Below are 18554 nucleotides of genomic sequence, written 5' to 3' on the forward strand. Positions count from 1 at the left end.
ACAGGGAGGAAGAAAAACAACAAAGTAGAACTTGTGGGTTGAGATAAAAATGAACAAAAACTACTTACTAAGAAAGAAAATGAAAATAATATTGACAACAATATGTATTTACAAAACAAGAGATGCACAGTACAGTTGCTCACCATCTTCAACCAATGCCCAGCCAGTTCTTGAACAGCAGCAGACCCCCTGGCCAACTGCTCTTGATTTCAGTTTCTTCATTCATGATGGTATGGAATCTCCCTTTGCCCAGTTTAGGCCAGCTGTTCTGGTTCTATCCCGTCCCAGCTCCTTGGGCCCCCTCAGCTACTCTCACTGGCAGGAACAAGAAGCTGAAACGTTCTTGGCTTTGCATCCACTGCTCAGTAACAGCTAAGACATGGGTGTGTTAGCAACATTGGTTTTCTCCCAAAGTAAGGGGGGAAAAAAAAAAAGCTTTGTACCAGACACTATGAAGAAAAAATCAGCTCTGTCCCAGCTGAAACCAGGACAAGGCCTTTAAAAGCATTGAAAAATAAACGAGAACTAATTTATAATTCAGAATGTTGTGCTGCAGATTATAAAGTTACTAAAATTACAAGGTGAAGTTAACATGGATTTAGAAAGTCATTATTTATCATATGTAAGGAAGGCCTCTTATTTATGATATATTGACTGTATTTTACACAGAGTAAAGAGAATTGGAAAGGATGTTCTTTGTAAACACAAGACAAGGGAAAGCAAATGTTCAGGGTGGCAAGTGTGGGGAAAATGGGAGCATGGAGAAGGAGAATATATACAGTATTCAAGTACATATAATATTCAAGATGCATATATATATAGATACATATAAAGTTATTGTGCTTCTTTTCTTGAAAACCTTTCGGTGAAGTATAAGTTCTCATGCTGATAAAATCTGTCATTATTAATCTCACTCAGCCTAGAGTTGTTTATTTCAGTATACTTTAGGTACTGAAATCTGTGCTGCTTTTGATTTCGCTGCCTTGCCTCACTGAACTGAGTTTCTTGTGCTTCCTAGGACTTCTCGTTTTGCTTCATTTCCTCAGTACTTGGTGGTGCAGATAAAGAAATTCACCTTTGGCCTTGACTGGATACCCAAAAAGCTTGGTACGTGCCTTTTCTACTTACCTGTTTCTCATTCTATCCAAGGTAACCCATGAGGTATATGTGCATTTTTTTCTGTAACAAGGACCTAGTTTCAATCTCAGGTTTATTTTAAGGATTACTTGATCCTAAACAAATTCTTTTTATTATTATTTTGTTAGTTTGTGTCTTTGTCAAATTAAGCCAGCTGTTGATTGGTTGTGTACCCGGGTTCCTTTCTCTGAAGGAGTTGGTTGCTCTCTGAGGTCGTTTTGCTGGGTTCGTAAGCTTAACTCGTTTCTCTGCTTCTGCAGATGTTTCAATAGACATGCCAGATTTCCTAGATATCAACCACCTTCGAGCCATGGGTCTCCAGCCAGGAGAAGAGGAACTTCCTGACATTGCACCTCCCATCATCATTCCTGAAGACCCAAAAGGTACTGATTTTTGTCCTCCTGATGTTCACTATGAAACAAAAAAACCTAGTACCTGAAACTGTGTCAGATAAATGCTTTGTCAAAATTCAGCTCTCTGGAGGTTTTAATTTTGACCCTTATCTTAAATTCTTTATCCAGATCTATGCATTTTATTTATCCTCTAGCTAAAACTAAGTCACGTCATTGAGCATGTTTGGATGATGGAGCTTTGTTGATAACAGATTAGATTCTTTCTTATGTCGGTTTAGGTCAGCTGCCAGTCATATTTCCTGCTGGTTTGTAGTACAAGAGGCTTGTTGTTCTGGATTGTCTGAGAAATGTCCTAGGTCTAATTAAAGACAAAATATCTGGGATGGAAAGATGATCATTTTTTGCCTATAATGGTACTAGGACCTAAAGAAAATTTAAAAACAACAACAACAAAAATTTTTCCCCCCCCACATGACTCTACATAGCCTTCATATAATCCTTCATTTTACCTCCTTTTTCTCCATCCCCCCCATTTTTTTTTTTTTTTTTTTTTTTTTTTTTCAGATCGTATGATGAACCATTTTGTGGAGTGTATGTATCCCATTTTTGTCAGGCTGATATTTCAATTGCTTATAAATTTGCTGTGCTTTTGTTCAGCAAATGGCTTCTCTGTACATAAAGTGATGCTTGGAGATTCGACCTGCATGCTTCTGTTAACTCGTGACTTGTGTACTTGTTCAGCACTTGCCTGTGTGCAGGACTCCTTGGAGTCTGTAGCAGCATCAGTGTAGCTGATGAGCTACTGCTCTGTCTGCAGCCATTCAGCATATGAAATCTGATGTGCGTACATGTAATAAAATACCATTATCAGATTGGAAAGTGTTAACTCAGCTGCAATGTTTTACAGTATTTTAGCTTCAAATATATAACTGTTAAAAGAAAGATGCTTCTCTTTTATACTTATATCTTTATTTTTAGGAGCCAGGGGATCTTTTAGGTTTAAACATTGAATTTATTTACAAATGTGTGAGATGAGATGCGGATTCTTTGGATAGAGCCTTAAATTAACACTTGGCTATGCTGAATGCCACGCAGTAGCTCTTTAGGTGTAAAAGTTCCTTCATGTTTTATATAATTTCTTGCTAAAGAGAGAGGATTTAGTTGTTACTTTGATTTATGAATCTGCTATACCTCTAAATTTAAGTTACTGCGTTCTTAGAAGAGACTTATTTCAGATCTGATTTACAGCATGAAGGAACTGGAACTGCTGTATGAAAGAGGGCAAGCTACTTAAAATCAAAGGCCGCTTTTTGACGGCCTTCTCTAGCTTTGCTCAGCATCTAACATTTCCACCCCTTGAAATTCAGTGGTGATTTTATTTATAAATAAAATCCTGTAGGAAATCATCAAGATTTAAGGACCTATGCAGATTGCTGAGAGAAAAGATTACCAGTAAGTCCATAATAAATACTATAATGCTTTATACAAGGCTGTTTTCTAATGGGTGTGGATTTATTGCAGTACTAAAATCCTAGCAGCATGTGTTATAGTATGTGGCGCCATGAGTTACAATAAGAAATACAACAAAATGGATTAAATTAGACTTAATATACTAGAAGAACCTTTCTTGCAGCTCTAGATATTGATGAGTCTTCGGTTATGCAACTGGCAGAGATGGGTTTTCCTTTGGAAGCGTGTCGGAAAGCTGTGTACTATACAGGCAACCTGGGTGCTGAAGTGGCTTTCAACTGGATCATTGCACATATGGAAGAGCCAGGTCAGTGACTGGAAGGCGCAAGTGAAGTTCAACTACTGATTTTGTATTCTGGCAGTCAGTTGAAATTTTGAAATGTGCAACAGAGAAACAGTGGCCCCTTCCCCACTCCAGGTAACCTGGAGGTGTGAGTGAATTTTTCTAAGCTGATTCTGGGGTATGCAGAAAGAAGACAACAATCCGAAGTTACATCAAAAGCATGTGTCTTGTCCTCATTGATGGTGTAGGCCATCTCTGTTTTCCACCCTTCGGTTAGGACTGTGCTGCAAGAGGGAAAGCTGAATTAAAAGTACAGAGAGCCCTGTCTGGATAATCTTCCGCATCAGCCTTCTCTAGTTCATATTAGAGCATTCATGCTATACTTAGAACTTGGGCTTATCTGCTGATGGACAGGGCTGCTCGATATTCTCTACTTCCTGTATTTCAGCCATGAAAAATTTGAGCCCATGGTTTTGAGTATACCTGAGCACTTCCTTGCTGGGGAAATCCTGATTTGGTTGAGTTCCCATTTTCTGTTGCTTGTATAAATGGGGACTGAGTTTTACTGGGGCTTAACTGAAATATTTCAGCTGTGGAATCTGTTCATCTTAGTACTGTATGTATGTCAGCCTGGCTGTCTACTCTTCTGATGTCATCATTGCTTCTATATCAGTCTTGGCTACTTGCAATTGTTTTGCTTTTATAATGCATCAAGTTGTTTGCTCAATATGAGACTGTCAAGTTAGATATTTTGTGATTTGCATGTTCAGCTTGTTTTTAAGTCTTTTCACACGTCCCTGACCCAGCTGGGCAAGTGAAATGAACTGTATGCTGATTTCTGGGCTGCTTTTAAAGTCCTGTTTGTTTGTGTATATTGTTGACTTTCCAGTTCATGGATGGCAAAAGAAAGATCTGATGAATGTTTGCTTCTTCCAGACTTTGCTGAACCATTGGTTGTACCTGTGTTTGGAGGAGCTGCTTCCAGTGGTGTGGCTGGCTTTGGGGCTGTTGAATTGGATAATCAACCTCCTGAAGAGATGGTCTCCATCATCATTTCCATGGGCTTCCAAAGGAGCCTAGCAATTCAAGCTCTGAAGGCAACAGTGAGTTCCATTGGTAGCATTTGGGTTTTATTTGATACTGCGAGCTTTGTGTGAACGTATGCACATTCAGATGCCTGTGAAACATGCATATAAAAATTAAGTTAGTGGATGATGCCTGTAGAACTATTCTAGCAGAGTCTAGAATTGCATGACTTTAACCCAATAAAGTGCGAAGGTGACTTGTGTGTTTCATGTAATGTTAAAATGATGTTAAAATGTGGACAAATATCTGCTGAGAAACAATCAGAATGTCTGAAGACCGTGCATGCAAGTTTTCAGTGCTGTTGCACGTGATCCTTGCTCAGTTCAAAGTCCAGTATGAGAGTGGTAGCATAATTCTAGAGAGTGCATTAAGGGATGTTCTTTTACTTCTTTCTCTCACAGAACAGTAACTTGGAGCGTGCACTGGAATGGATCTTCAGCCACCCTGAATTAGAGGAGGAAGATGGGGAGTCTGCTTTGAGCATGATGGATTTGGAGAATCATACTAATGCGAATATCCTTGCAGAGGCAAGATCAGAGGGACCCAGGATCAAAGACGGGCCTGGAAGTAAGTTCTCCTTCAGCTTAGAGGTGGCTATTGTGTTGTTGTGTCATGTCTACATCATTCATGTAGCTTTCCTCTGTTTAGAAAGTATGTATGTTTTTTGGACATGATCTGTACAAGATTTTTTTACTCCTACTTCTGGGTCTGAATCTGTTTTGGTTGGTCGAAGTTCTGTGAGCGTTGTTTGCTCAATAAACTTTCTCTGGACTCTCTGAATAACTGGAGTCCAAGTTTCCTGTTGCTAAGTCTTTTCTGGCCTGGACTAGGACAAGCTAGAATGTTTAGATATTCAAAAGCTGAACGTCCCAGATATTACACTGCTGTTACAAACCTGAGTTTCTGTTCTGCTCTATAATCTGGTGGTTGGAGAGTGGGACTGATACAATTCTTTCAACCAAGTTCTTTATACTAATGTGTCAGGTAAAATTGGTGTACTTTGCTGTCATCTTTTGTGTGTGGTTTTTTTTTTTCTTTGAGATTCTCAATCATACTAGTGCTAAATAAACCACAAGATGGAGCTAATGTACAGCAGTCAAAGCTGTGAAACAGAGCACTGCTTTTAAGTCTAACAGCACCGAGTGCAAAAGCTCACTGATTCTAAGATGCACCGTTTCTGAAGGGTCTTTAGTGACTTACTGTTGTGACTGTTGTGTATTCTAAACTTGTCCCTCTAAGCTTGACTGTAATGGTCTTATGAAAAATTATCAACCAATTTGATTTTGTTCCTGTGGCTGCCAGTATGAGTATTTATTTCTTTATTTTCATTATTATGAAGTCCAGCCTTAAGTCTCACGGAGATATGGGAGCCATTGATTTACCATTAGGTTTTAAAAAGAAAAAAAATTGGAATAACTGTTTTTTGTGGTACTCAGCCTTTATAGACTGAGACCATTTATTGAGTGCCTGAAATCCTGATAAGCAACATGATACTGTAAAATGGCTCCAGAAAGCCCTCTCCACCAAAATCCAGGCCTCTGTCCTTATGCAATATCCTGAAATAAGGTACCTTTTTACTTTTGGTAGTAATGGGTGAATGGTATGAGTGGACGGGGAGCAAGAACCAATGATGAGTTCTCCAGAGGTTCTGAATATGAAAACAGTCATTTGTATTAGAGGAAGAAGCTTTTTTCCTGTCCTCTTTTATGGGCTACTGAAATTTGGAACTTCTGGCTTTTGTTTGATTTACAGGGAATCTTTGATCACATTTGTACATTTGTGTGCAGAGTTAACTCTTCTAACACTTCTGTGGTGCTCTCTGGGAACTGCGAATAAATCTGCTGTTTTCTCTTTCCAGAGCTGTGATCACAGCTCTGCTGTGTATGTGCAGAGATGTATGTGGGTTCAGCTTGGATTGTTTTGATGTTTGACAGTGAATTTCAGCACTAGTTAAACCAAGCATATGCTGCAGTCTTAACAGAAACTGCATTTAGAGATGCAGTGCCTGAGTTAGGAGTGCTCAGGTGCTCCTCTGGGATTAAAAAGAAAAAAAACTTCCCCCATATTCCTATTGCAGAGTTAGCAATGGAAGATTTATGCTCTCATTTGTATTTGCTAAACAGGGTATGAGCTGTTTGGGTTCATCAGCCACATGGGAACATCCACAATGAGTGGTCACTATGTTTGCCATCTCAAAAAAGAAGGAAGGTGAGTGGAACTGGGAGAGAGAGAGAGACATGCAAGGCTGAGCGGATGTTTTCTTTGGAATATGTATCTGTTCAGAGCAGGATGTGTATTCATGACATGCTTTGTTTTTATTATGTAGACATATCTCACCAAAGAGACTGTTTCTGATTTTGCTGCAGACTGTAGATATGATGAGTCAACTTCTGTTACAGCTGAGATCTGTGTTGAAATGTACCATTGGCTGTCCTGTCCTTATTTTCGAAATCTGTTCACTTGGGGGCATCAGTTCTGTACCTGGCTTCATTTATCTGAACTTCTCTCAACTTCCTTCTTATCAATAGAAACCCATCAGACTATGGGCTGATACCAGTGTTAGTATCACTAGTACTGTGATACTGATCTTGGCTCTGTTTTTTTTTTTTTTTTTTTTTTTTAATGCTCTTATTTTTTTATATCATAAATTCATGATTTTTCCTTCATTAAAACTGTAAATACAGGTTCCTCTGCACATCTTCCTTCCTTCTCAATTCCTGATATCACCAGTAAAACTGCTTTAGCTGTTTATCTGGTCTTTTCTTCCTGTTGCAATGCTCAAATTTAGATTTGAAGCTCTTTGAAGTTTGGATCTGAGAAGTCCCTGGTAAACTTGTGATGATTTGTATTCACACCATGTAATCCATCTTGTTTTTATTTCAGATGGGTGATCTACAATGACCTTAGAGTCTGTGCCTCAGAACGACCTCCCAAAGACCTGGGCTATATTTATTTTTACCACAGGATACCAAGTTAAGCCTCAAATGTATTATCTGGCCTTAAGAAGCCATAAGCCTTTTAACCTGCCAAAAAAAAAGCATCCAAGGAAAAAAATAAATCAACAGAAGACCCCTACCCCTTGGACTACCAAAAACAAAGGAAAACATGGGATGTTTATAGTTAATTTAAAAACAGTCATTTGATGCCTTCTTAAGTGTTAGAGGGAGAATTTCTATCAGGTGATGTATAGTACCTTGTTTTAAATTTATACACCGTGAAGGATACCTTAAGACCATGCAGATTACTGGTGGAGTTTGCAGCTAGTATGTGGAGAAAACAGAAGTTTCAGAATGGGACAAAACCAAACCAGTTCAGCCCAATTCCTGCGTCTTCAGTCCACGCAGCTGTTGAAGACCATGAAGACCCATCTGCATCTTTGGTAACTAGGAGCCACTGCTTTCAACCATATTCCAGACAACTTAGGGAAACGCTGGGAGGGGATGTATTCTACAAAGCAGAATGTCTTATTTGAGATTATTTTCATTACAGTGAGAAAAGCCAGCTACAGTTGTAGCTGTTGGAATTCAGTCTTACAGTGTTTTGGTTTGTGTTGTTGATCCATAAGCCTAAGAAATCAATGGAGATGTCAGTGCCCTGTACGTTTCTGCCAAAGAGAGGATTTTATTTTTACAGAGGTAGGTTTCTCCATCATCTCTAGAATGTTTGTTTTGCAAGGTCTTCCAACAGAGTCAAGATCACAGTTTGCTAAAAAAAAAAAAAAAAAAAGGCAGTTTTTCTGAACGTGAAATTAAATAGTGTGCTCTCAGGAGAAGTAAGCCTATCAGTTTTTCTTATGAAAGAGTTAATGTCCCATTCTTATTTCTGAAAAAGACTGCATGTCAATCACTCACATCCCAGCTGAAATCAACTCCATGACAAAGTACTTGCAGTGCAATTATTTCTGCTAAAGCTTGCATAAATATTGATTTCTATCCATAAGTGGGGGAAAACAGTAAAACTGTTGATTTTATTCATTTGCTCTTCTTTCCCTCCCTCCTCCCTTTCGAAAAACAAGAGCAATACACACCTGGTTTGAGATTGCTTGAAACTTGCAAACACGCCAATAATGTTTTCTCAAACAGATGCCTTCAAAAAAAGGGGTTTTTAAATCTCTGGCAGGGATGAAGGAGTGGGTAGGTAGGGGCTGGCCTTTCCTGCCCTTTTCTTTTGGTTTGATTTTTGTTGTTGTTGTTTCGGTTTGCATCACAGGCAAGAATATATATGTTGGTTTTTAAACTGTAATTTAAAACATTTATTCTAGAAAAAAAAAAATACAGTGGTGAATGTGGTTCTTTTTGTGATTCCAAAAGACTACCAAAGGTTCATATGTGTGTTAAACACTGCTTAGAGATGGTTGATGGAGTTGCCTCGTGTAACTTCAAATCCCAGTGTAGTAATTCTGCAAATTGGAAGTGGTGCCCAATTGCTGGGGAAGCTTCCTCCCAGTTAAAGTGCTCCTGTTGACACACAAGAACGATGCTCCAGCACCTCAGTAAGTGGCTCCTATGAGATTCTGCTGCTTTGTAGTTATTGTGGCACCAATTCTGGACAAAATCAAATTTACCAGTAATTTTTTTTCCTTCTTCAAGATTTTGTGAGTATTTGTGTGTATCACCAGAAAATGCCAGGTTTGAAAATGGGATCAGCAAATTATGCAGTGAAACATCTTCTATTTAAAGTGAAAGAACAAAACATTCTTGTATCTATATTTGTGCTTTTTCATTCTGGCAGTGAAAAAGGACAAAAGGCTTTTTTTTTTTTTTTTAATGCCTAGTTATATCCCAAGAAACATTCAACACAACAGCTTCCCTTTTGCCTCATGATCTTAAAGGGCTATTTATGAACTGCCAAGAGCTGGTAGCCATTATCTTTTATTTAGAGACCCTGGGTAAGTAAAAGCTAACAGAGTTGTTACCATGTTCATTATTAAACTGGAAATATGGCTGTTCTCACAGGATTAAGGATGGAGCTTGGACTCTTGCAAGCGATTTGTCTTGTGCATCCCGGATCAGAAATGGCTGCAGGACTGATCCTGGTTTCAGTTAACATATGGGGCACACTGAAAGCTGAGGTTTAGGAAGCTGGCAGGTGATAAATGATTTGGTAGATGAAAGAGGAGAGCTGTTATCTGGCTGTGACACGTGAATGGTAGCATCCCGGCTTCTGAAGTTCTCTTCAGCTGAGCACTCCTGTGTAGTGCCTTCCTAAGCTAGCAAGTGGGTCAGCAGTGTGGGGAGCAATTTATGGGGAAGGCTTACAGTCCTGCTGAAATGCAGCACTTGATAATATGTTCAGGTTCTCGGCTGTTTGAGGTTTTCTCTTATTTCCCAAAGCAGTGGATTGCCTCCTTTTCCAGATGAACAGTTAAGTTGTTTCCAGTTTGTGCTAGGATATGTACCAGGAAGAACATGGTTTGGAGGAGCAGGATGTGAACCCCTGACTCACCAGCATAATGGGGGAGAGATGCATTTATTCATTTTTAACCTCAGCGTGCCAAAGACACAATCAGGCTGTAAGGAATAGATGACTAAATTACGAAGCCAGGATTGCTTTGCATGTTAGAATTTCTGTGCAGTCAATTGTGTTGGGTCAGGTCTCCATGCACAACTTGGGTGGTGACTGATGTGGGAGCTCTGTGTGTCTGGGTGCTGCAATGGCTGCTGCAGGGATGGGTGTGCTGAGAGCTGCTTCATAGGAAAGCATGGGGGAGGAACAATCACTGTGAGCTGCTTGAGACAATCTGACCTGAGAATTATGGCAAACCAAGACTTGGCAGCAAATAGTGCTGATATTTTTTTTAATAGATTTTTAGCTTTCTATATGAAAAGTTTAGATTGGGGCATTGGAAAGGAGAGAAAGTCAACTTGGTTCTTTTATTCCTAGCAGCATGCAGGATCCTGTACTGCTCTTACTCTGAGTCACAATCTCCAGTGTCCAAAACACATGTAGACACTGAGTCCTTTTTAATCTTCCTAGCCAGTGTACAATTAAGATAAAAATTTATTTATTCGGTGCTATGGTTTAAAAACAAGTCCAGATGTTTCTGAACTCTTTCCACTTGTAGTTCTGTTGGGTTCAGTGGTGTTACTTCTGACTGGCAGTGGTGTAACTGAAATCAGAATCAGCACGGTTTCTCTGTCTCAGGCAGCTTCCATTGACTTGTGCACATTGTGAATACGGATGCAGCTGGAGTTCACTGGGTTGTTTTAGAAGCATCTCCATTCCTTTTGTTTTCAATCCTGGCAGCAGCCATTTTTATCTTTGCTGTTTTCACATGTTGAAAGACTATGCAAAATATGTAACTAGACGTCACTTTTTATTCTTTTCCTATATCCCTTCCTACCTTGATGGCTGAGATCAGCTTCTGATTTCTGTTCACTCTTAAGAGGTTTTACTGTTGTATCCTGGAAGTGTCTGTGCTGGTTGACTTTGCACCATTCGGCGTTGTTTGCTTGAAGCACTGTTAATGTTTTTGAGAGTATTTGAGATGAGAAAGGTTGTGAATGGTATTGTTGCAACTGTTTTAAATTAAAAAGGAAATATTCTCACATCTTGTGGCTGTGTGGATTCTTTCTTTCTCTCCTGTCCAAACTCAAGAGGAGCAGACCAAGTGTGTTTTGGTGCTGCCTCTTTTCTTACTTTCTGTGGTGATGTTTGGTGCATTACATAAAAACGTGCATAGGGAACAGGAGTTTGTAAGGGGCTTGATCTCTTGTGACTGATGGCAACAGATAAGTAAATGGATCTCCTCTAAAGAAGCAGAAAAAAAGCCCCACAAAAAACAAACAAAACAAAAATACCCACAAAGGAAAACCAAAGTCCTGGGTGAATATAAAACATGCCAAAGCTAGAAAATAAGATTTAAACTAAGTTTAATTTTTTTGTATGTTTTAAGCCAATTGCCATTTTTGAATGCAAGAGTTAGCACTCTTCTGCATGAACTCTGCCATCATTTTACCCTGGTCCCTGCTGTTCAGTTAAAGCTTTGTCTTGCTCTGTAATTCATTCTGGAATTTGACCTGCTGATCAATAAAGCAGAAGCTTGGTGTTTTTATTTTTCCTTTTATGCAATAAATTTGCATAGTAGCATGACCGCTGGGATCTTTGGTAGATAGAGGAATAGGCCAAAAAACGAGTCTGATAGGTGGTGACCCTTTCATCTTTTCACAGGATCGCGGGGCCATGAGCCAGGGGAGATGTGAGAGGTAAACCTTCCAGGTCTTAAGGGGCTTTTTCTGACATGGAAGTCGGGGTCATGTTAAGTACTGAGTGATGACGAGAAAGGTAAAGATGGTTCAATCCTGGAAGTCCAAATGTAATGATTTGTTGGTTCCTTTTATCACAGACGTCCATGGTGACCGTGGCAGGCCGCTCTGCACCACACTGTTGCCACTTGCAGCAACTGGAACGAGGTGAGGGATCCTCCTGCAAGCTGAGTGGCGCAACTTAGGGCTCTGTTCAGACTTCACGTGGTGATGTACCGTGCAAGAGCTGTGCCTGCTGACTTCAGCAGAGTGCTTGGAGAAGGCAATATAAAGTAGCTGATAGGTGAATAGCACCTCTGTGCTCTACTCCTCCTCACAAGAGTGGGAAATAACATCTCTCCATCTCTCCGGTGTGCCGCAGGCTTGACATGGATCAGCATGGCACTGACTGCTGTGATGAAAGATGAGTTCTGTAACCATACCTGAGACGATGCATGTCCAACAGCTGGTGTGCAGTAAGTGATTATGTTGTGCCTTTAAAGGTGTTTCTATTTTTTAGCAGTTCTGTACGTAGGATTTCCTCCCAGCTGCTCTCTTGCTTTGCCTTCAGTACTGCAGTACTGAGTCCCTGATCTGTGCCGTGGAGCACATAACTGATGGACACTGCTGCTTGTTCTTTGTCAGTACACCCAAGCAACAAAAACTAACCAGAACATCTCCTGGCAAGACACACCATTGTCAAGAGCACAACTACTTTCAACTTAAAGAGTTAGTGAGTTTTAGCATCTGTTCCCTTTTCTCCAGTAGTAAAAGGCTGTGTAGGCCACAGGGAGCCAGCTGACTTCTCTGGCAAGAGGTTTCCTTCCACAGGCCAACTGTGGCTTTATCTCCTGTTTGTTGTCCTTTTGTCTGTCTGTTTTTTGTCTGGGTTTTTTTGTTTGCTAGGTTTTTGTTTTTCTGGCCTGTCCTATGTGTCCACTGGCTGTGCCAACAGGTATTCAGATATATTCTAACTTTGTTTCTTAGTGGCCCTCTGCTGTAACTGTCACAGCTGCTCTGTTCACAGCAGGGCACAGGAATCTGTCCTTGTGTCACATCTGTGCGTACATCAGTCTGTGCATCAGTCTCGATAGCAAAACCATTTGCAAAAAGCCCTTCCTCTGCAAGTCAGTCAATCACTTGAAGTTGGCTTTGGTGCTTCCTTGTTTATTCTTTTTTCTCTCCAGAAGGGCTGTGCCATATCATTACTTTGCTTTTATTTTGAAGTGTGCAGTTGTGTAATCTTCAGGAAAAATTCTCATACTTTTTTTTTTCCATTTTCCTTGTACAGAGCGTATGTGCAAAACCTCTTGGTCCAGTCCTCAGCTGCTATGAATTCCAGTTGTAAGTACAATTGAAATATTTAAAAATAAAAGTAAATAAAACAAAAGGGATTAAAAAAAGGAAACAAACAAACAAACAACCTCAGAGCAATGTGATGAGCTAATTAAAATCTTCTGGTTAAGAAAAAAACCATCTTCTAGCCTTAATGTTCATGCAGAGAAGCACAGCTATAACATAAACAATAGGAAAGAAGCCTTGGATTAAAAATCCTTTGTTTCTCTTGAAGAGGTCCCTCTTTTGACTTCATTTACTTGAAATGAAAACCTTCTACAAATGGAGAAGTGATTTGGAAATATTTGAAGCCACAGACAAAGTTTTATTTTTTAAAACATATTTAAAAATCGCACAGATATAAATACAGATAAATAAATACAATTTATTATGTGGAAAAGAACCCAAGGAAGGCATGCTTCCATTACAGTACAAAAACACTACATTAAATGGTGCTCTGCAAATAGTAACTATGAGCTTAATAAATTTAACACATCCAATATGCACATAATAATCTATTTCTTCAAAAATCAACTATTTTAAAGAGCAGTGCAAGGGAACAACAAATTAAAGCATCAGTAAACTACAGTTCTGTGTTTGATATTGTACACAGCTGATAATGCACTGGGAATAGAGAGGTGAGTTATTTGTCATAAGAAACATTTTCTTTTTAAAACTCCATACATGCTTGCAGACTCAGATTCTCAGTCAGAGTCTGTATGGACCTTTGTAACAGAATGTAAACATTCAGGAGTAGGGCTGAACTCCCACCTCTGCATCCACCTCGCTGCGATGCCTTGCACGTTCACTTGCCCACCAACAGGAAATGTGAGCCACCAAGTCTGCACAGCAGCACGGCTCTCCAGACAGCCCAGGTGAAAGTATCTGCCAACCCTACAGTCTCTTCTTTCTTGTACGTTGGCTTAAAAATAAAGCCAAAAAAAACTAATGCAAGTTTGCAAATGTTTTCAAACCGTTTACAGTGTATAGAAGCAGCTGCACAGAATGCCTTTCAAAACTATATAGTTTTACTTTAGATATGTTATACTCTGATATATAAAATATATTTATAAATGTTTTGATTTTTCTGAATTTACAATAATTGCTGATATTAAAAAGGCTGTTTAAATTAAAGTTCTAGCCACTGTCATCGGCAGTCTGTAAATGTAGAAGGGGAAAAAAAAAGATCAAATCACATTAAGTCTTGACTGTGCAAGCATTTGCAAAGTTACAGCTTAGTATTCCTTCTGTCTCTCTCACGTGCACAGTACCTATTGCTTGTGGGCTGAGGCTCTGACACTTCTGTGGGTTCTGTGGCATGCTTGTTTTTCCTCTTGCTTAGCTTTGTTCAAAGCATCAGTGGTCACTGCATGCATATGGTACTCTTGTCTCTGATATATTTCAGCAGTCCAGAACTAGAACTATAATGAAATAATCTGATTTCTAGCCTAGATGAGGTTTGAATAATAGATAATACTATATTTCATATGGCCTAAACCACCAATTATTTTCACAACATGCGGTGCAATTTTCTGCCACTTCTATCTGTAAATGCTCAGTACTATAAGCAGTTATAGCATAGATTCACTGTACAGACTGCAAAATTGACAATGCTGCTGACCAGAAATCTCTGGAACTGTGCAGGTTATCATGTGAAGTAACTAATATGTCTCATTTTGCAGACACGTGTTCAGGTAAGGGAGACCTACAGCCAATCTGTGTGACAGTCCCAGCTCTCACCTGCTCTGACAGTGATTTAGGCCTCTAGCTGCCGGTAATTCCTTAGTTATTATTCCTGACATGGAGGCCTGTGCTCTACAAATGTTGGTAAGACCCTCTGGCTGATCTGTTGGCGCTGCTGAGGTCCTCCTGTCTGCCTGACGGACAAGCCCAGGTTTTCTAAATTGGCCCATTCAGCTCTTGTGCTGGGCTTTCAGCTGAGTCAGGCATCTGCAGCTGAAGTTGGTGGATGCGGGAGATTGTCAGCTCTGTGAAGTTTTACTTGTTTTAACCAGAACAGTCAGAGGGACAGGCAGCCTTTAGAGCTAGTGGGCAAGCTTGAGAAGCCTGGCCACAGTGAGTGCACACAAGATGGCAGTGGCTTCAATGGTTCTGGGAGTCTTTTTCTCTGCTTTGGTGCTGTCTAATTTTAATTAGTAAAGGAAATGCGCAAATCCAATCACCCAGCTTCATGGTGAAAGCTGTGCGCATCTCACTTCTTGATTCTTAAGAGGATGCCAAAACTTGTCTGCAGGCGCTCTGGCTGCAGATGTTTGTCAGTAATTAAACATGAAATCCACAACACAGTGATTTCCGAGGTTGAGGTTTAAAAAGGGCTCTGTGTTTTGTGTAAACTTTTCCAAATCATCTGAACTCAGTCTTGAATTTGGCAGATGCAAAGTGCTTTTAAAATATCCCACAGAAGATACTGATTAATAGATTAAAAAATACCCTGTGTGTGCACCCTCTGCATGCATTCTTTAAACATATATTTGGGTAGCAGCACCACATGCTTTGTATTTATATTTCAGTACAGTTATTTGTTAATGTAGTTGCATGCAATATTGTCATATGAGGTTTAGCATTATTGGAGCCTCCCCTTGGATAGCTGCAGAAGTGCTCTGATTTAACAGATTTTAAGAAATACCATTGCATACAGATATGTTTGTATTTACCTAGAGATCAAATTCATACTTTAAACAAACAAACCAGTCTATTGCAACAAGGGTATCAGAGTCATTACAGTTTAAAAAGATCAGCAAGAAATGAGCCTATTGCTTTCATTGTAAAGCCTCACTCCGTAAATAATCCCTTTGATTCTGGTTACTGTTCAGCACATGCAGTGCTATCAGAGGGCAGCCCTCATCTGCTAACAGCATTTGAGCTAATCATGCAAAGACCACAGACTTTGAGTGTTCAGCAGCTTCATGGATCAGACTTGTTATAAATAAATACTTGTAAATCTTTGCAGAGGAGAGGGACAGTCACAAGCGTGGCTTAGGAAAGTGCTGCTTGCTTGTGTGAAATATGTAAAACAGAGGAATGACTCAAGCTTGGAATCAATTACCTGGCAGTGATAGATTACCTCTGGAGAAAGGGGAGTAACAAGAAGGGGAAGCAGGAGTGGGAGGTGATGATAAACTGTCACAGCACTAATTTAGCATCAGCCTGTAGATTCTGTGCTGTTGTGACCCAGGAGTGTCTCAGGATCTCATCTCTGGTGAAATTTCTAGTCCTTAAGTAAAACTGCTTTCTTACTTGGATCTGGGCAACCACATACTTGTTTGTCTTCTCTGAATTTATGTGGGTCACCCTACACACACAGTCTGTGAGACAGCAGCGTTCCTCTGCCTTTGTGTGATTCCACAGTGCACAGTGGCTGCCTGCACACTTGGATGAGCAGAGGATGGAGGAGATGTTGACTGGGGGGAGCTCACAGGGAGCAATGAGAAGAAGATCCAGATTTCCTGTCTCTCACCCTTGAACTCAATATGCTACTGTTTAGCAGCCTTATTTATCCCACCTTGTGCCTGGTTAGAATTACAGTGGCTGCACTTCTTTCCTAGGGTGTTACTATGCTGCAGTCTCTCCTGACCACGAGGAGTCCTGTCCTGTGCACTGACAGTATTTGATGGTGGGGGCTGCAGGAGGACAGTAAGGCCCAGAATTCTGAAGTGTGCACAGCACTGAACCTAGAAGTACCAAGAGCTGCTCAATGCAGGGACGTCTGGCACAGAGGCTGCCCAGCAGGTTTTCCTAACAAAATTTCTGTGTTAGTCGTGCACGTGGTAGAGAAAAACAGAGAGGTTTAGTGAACTGTCATCCATATCAAATGTTCCTTGTCATTCTGACTTGAGTTTTTTTATTTGAGAGGTATAAAAATATAATTTTTGAGCAGCTCATTCCTCTGGGTAATCCCTAATTATCCTACCGCAGAGCTGATGTTATAGAAGGACTTGTATGATGGGTAGGGCATCAAGCAAAATCTAAGCACATATGCTTCTGCCTTACAGTCTCTTCTCAAAGCTGCCTCCCTTCCCTCTTATCACTTCCCAGATTCAATTGCAGTGCACCTTCTGCTCTGCCTTATCGATACGGGGCTGTCATCACACATCGCTGTCAAAGCAAAGAGCAAACTGTTGTCAGCAGATATGCATACAGCAGCGTGCTTAGCTAAAATGTCATTCCCAGGCAGTCTTTGATAACCAGTCCTTAGAGAAAATTGAAGAAATAATTTGTCATTATATGCTTGATAAATAAACAGGAACGTATATAAACAGTGAATCAATAGAGCACTACTAAAAAATTCTTGTAGCTGTTTCAGCACTTCTATTCTATGGGTATGAATGAGAGGTAAGCCTCTTATTTTTAATAAGAAATGATTATTTTAGCCAATTATGTTGGTAATTAGGTGCAGTGATTGCACTAATTGAGATGGAATTTTCCTTTAAGTGGTTGCTCAAAATAACAGGCAGCTGCAAGAAACTTAAGCTCATACTGTTGGAACTGTCCGATTCTCATAGAGATTCTTACTTTGTGATTTGTGCATGTGATTTTTTTCTTAAGCAGTTCAGATTTTGTTTTGTTGTTGTTTTCAGTGCTGTTTACAGGAAATGTGCCACTCGTCCCACTTCATCACACTCAAGTTATCTACCCTGCACCTTGCGTCCCTGGCCACGAATCAGTGCAGTGCTATCCGGTTTTTTCCACCGTTCAGAAAAAAGTAGTAAAAATAAAATAACTGAAAATGACTCCCCTTAGAAATATATCTGTTCCTCTATTTGATTGACACCTTCATCTCGAGCTAAGCCTGTTTGCATTGTACCAAAATCAATCCATTTGTTGTGTAACTGTGCAGCCCCATCCCTCGACAATGTTCCCCATTCATCCAAGCAAGAAAAAATTAAAATGAAATGCATATATGCTTTTAAGGAGCTAGAAGTACTGATGTTATCTAAGCATTTAGCCTGCTGTGATAGAAGTCACTGAAACTTTTTGCTACCGTTTGCCACAACAGCAGGATTGCATCTCAGTCCCGATCGTACAAGCATTAAATAGAGGCTACTTTTCAGCAAGAACTTTCCCTTGAGCATGCTTTGCAGGTATGAGCTCCTATGAAGACTCTCTTTATTTGCCAAAGTGCTCTGTGGCTTAATATGTTTTGAATGACGTAATACACACAATATGTGCATGCACATGCATGCATATGTAGTACCTGATGCATAATAGAATAATCTTTCTAGTAGATATTGCAGTTTATATTGTATTTGCATCATTTAAACATAAGAATGTTGAAAACCCTCTTATCACATTTCAGAAAATGATGTTTGGTCCTCTATGCCAACAAGGCTATCCTGTAAATTCTGCTTTTAGTAATTAAAATAAAAATAAAGCACAGCACAGTTTTACAAAAAGAAAGATTAAAGTGCATAAGTACACATTGACAGATCCTGCTGTGAGGTCCTTTGAAGCAGACATTCTCTGTCCATGATCGGGTAGCTGGTTTAAACAGCAACAATTCTAGTGCAAATTACTGCTTCTGCTTGCAACAGCTGTCCCTGCAATATATACATGGCCTAATCTCATAGACCTCCATGTAATGTTCCCGTTAATATCGCACCTGGTTTGCATGGAACTTGGCCCAAA

At 39.9% G+C, this 18554-nt stretch overlaps 1 protein-coding gene across 5 annotated transcripts in view; it reads left to right on the forward strand.

Moving 5' to 3' along the window:
• The window catches only part of USP13 (ubiquitin specific peptidase 13), a 54872-nt gene that overhangs the window by 36129 nt on the left and 189 nt on the right, over positions 1 to 18554 (forward strand). For 3 of the 5 annotated variants that reach the window (XM_048955008.1, XM_048955006.1, XM_048955009.1), the window contains exons 14-21: positions 1019 to 1107; positions 1398 to 1520; positions 2055 to 2081; positions 3124 to 3267; positions 4180 to 4346; positions 4731 to 4896; positions 6453 to 6537; positions 7213 to 8065. In XM_048955008.1, coding sequence (XP_048810965.1) covers positions 1019 to 1107; positions 1398 to 1520; positions 2055 to 2081; positions 3124 to 3267; positions 4180 to 4346; positions 4731 to 4896; positions 6453 to 6537; positions 7213 to 7306 — 895 coding nt within the window. In that variant the 3' untranslated portion in view covers positions 7307 to 8065. Of the gene's footprint in view, positions 1 to 1018; positions 1108 to 1397; positions 1521 to 2054; positions 2082 to 3123; positions 3268 to 4179; positions 4347 to 4730; positions 4897 to 6452; positions 6538 to 7212; positions 8066 to 11674; positions 11742 to 11955; positions 12050 to 12864; positions 12918 to 18554 lie in introns of those variants that run through there. The other 2 variants (XR_007378873.1, XM_048955007.1) reach the window with 2 other exon arrangements.

Source organism: Lagopus muta, chromosome 9 (genome assembly GCF_023343835.1).
Source record: "Lagopus muta isolate bLagMut1 chromosome 9, bLagMut1 primary, whole genome shotgun sequence".
NCBI classification, from domain to species: Eukaryota; Metazoa; Chordata; class Aves; order Galliformes; family Phasianidae; genus Lagopus; species Lagopus muta.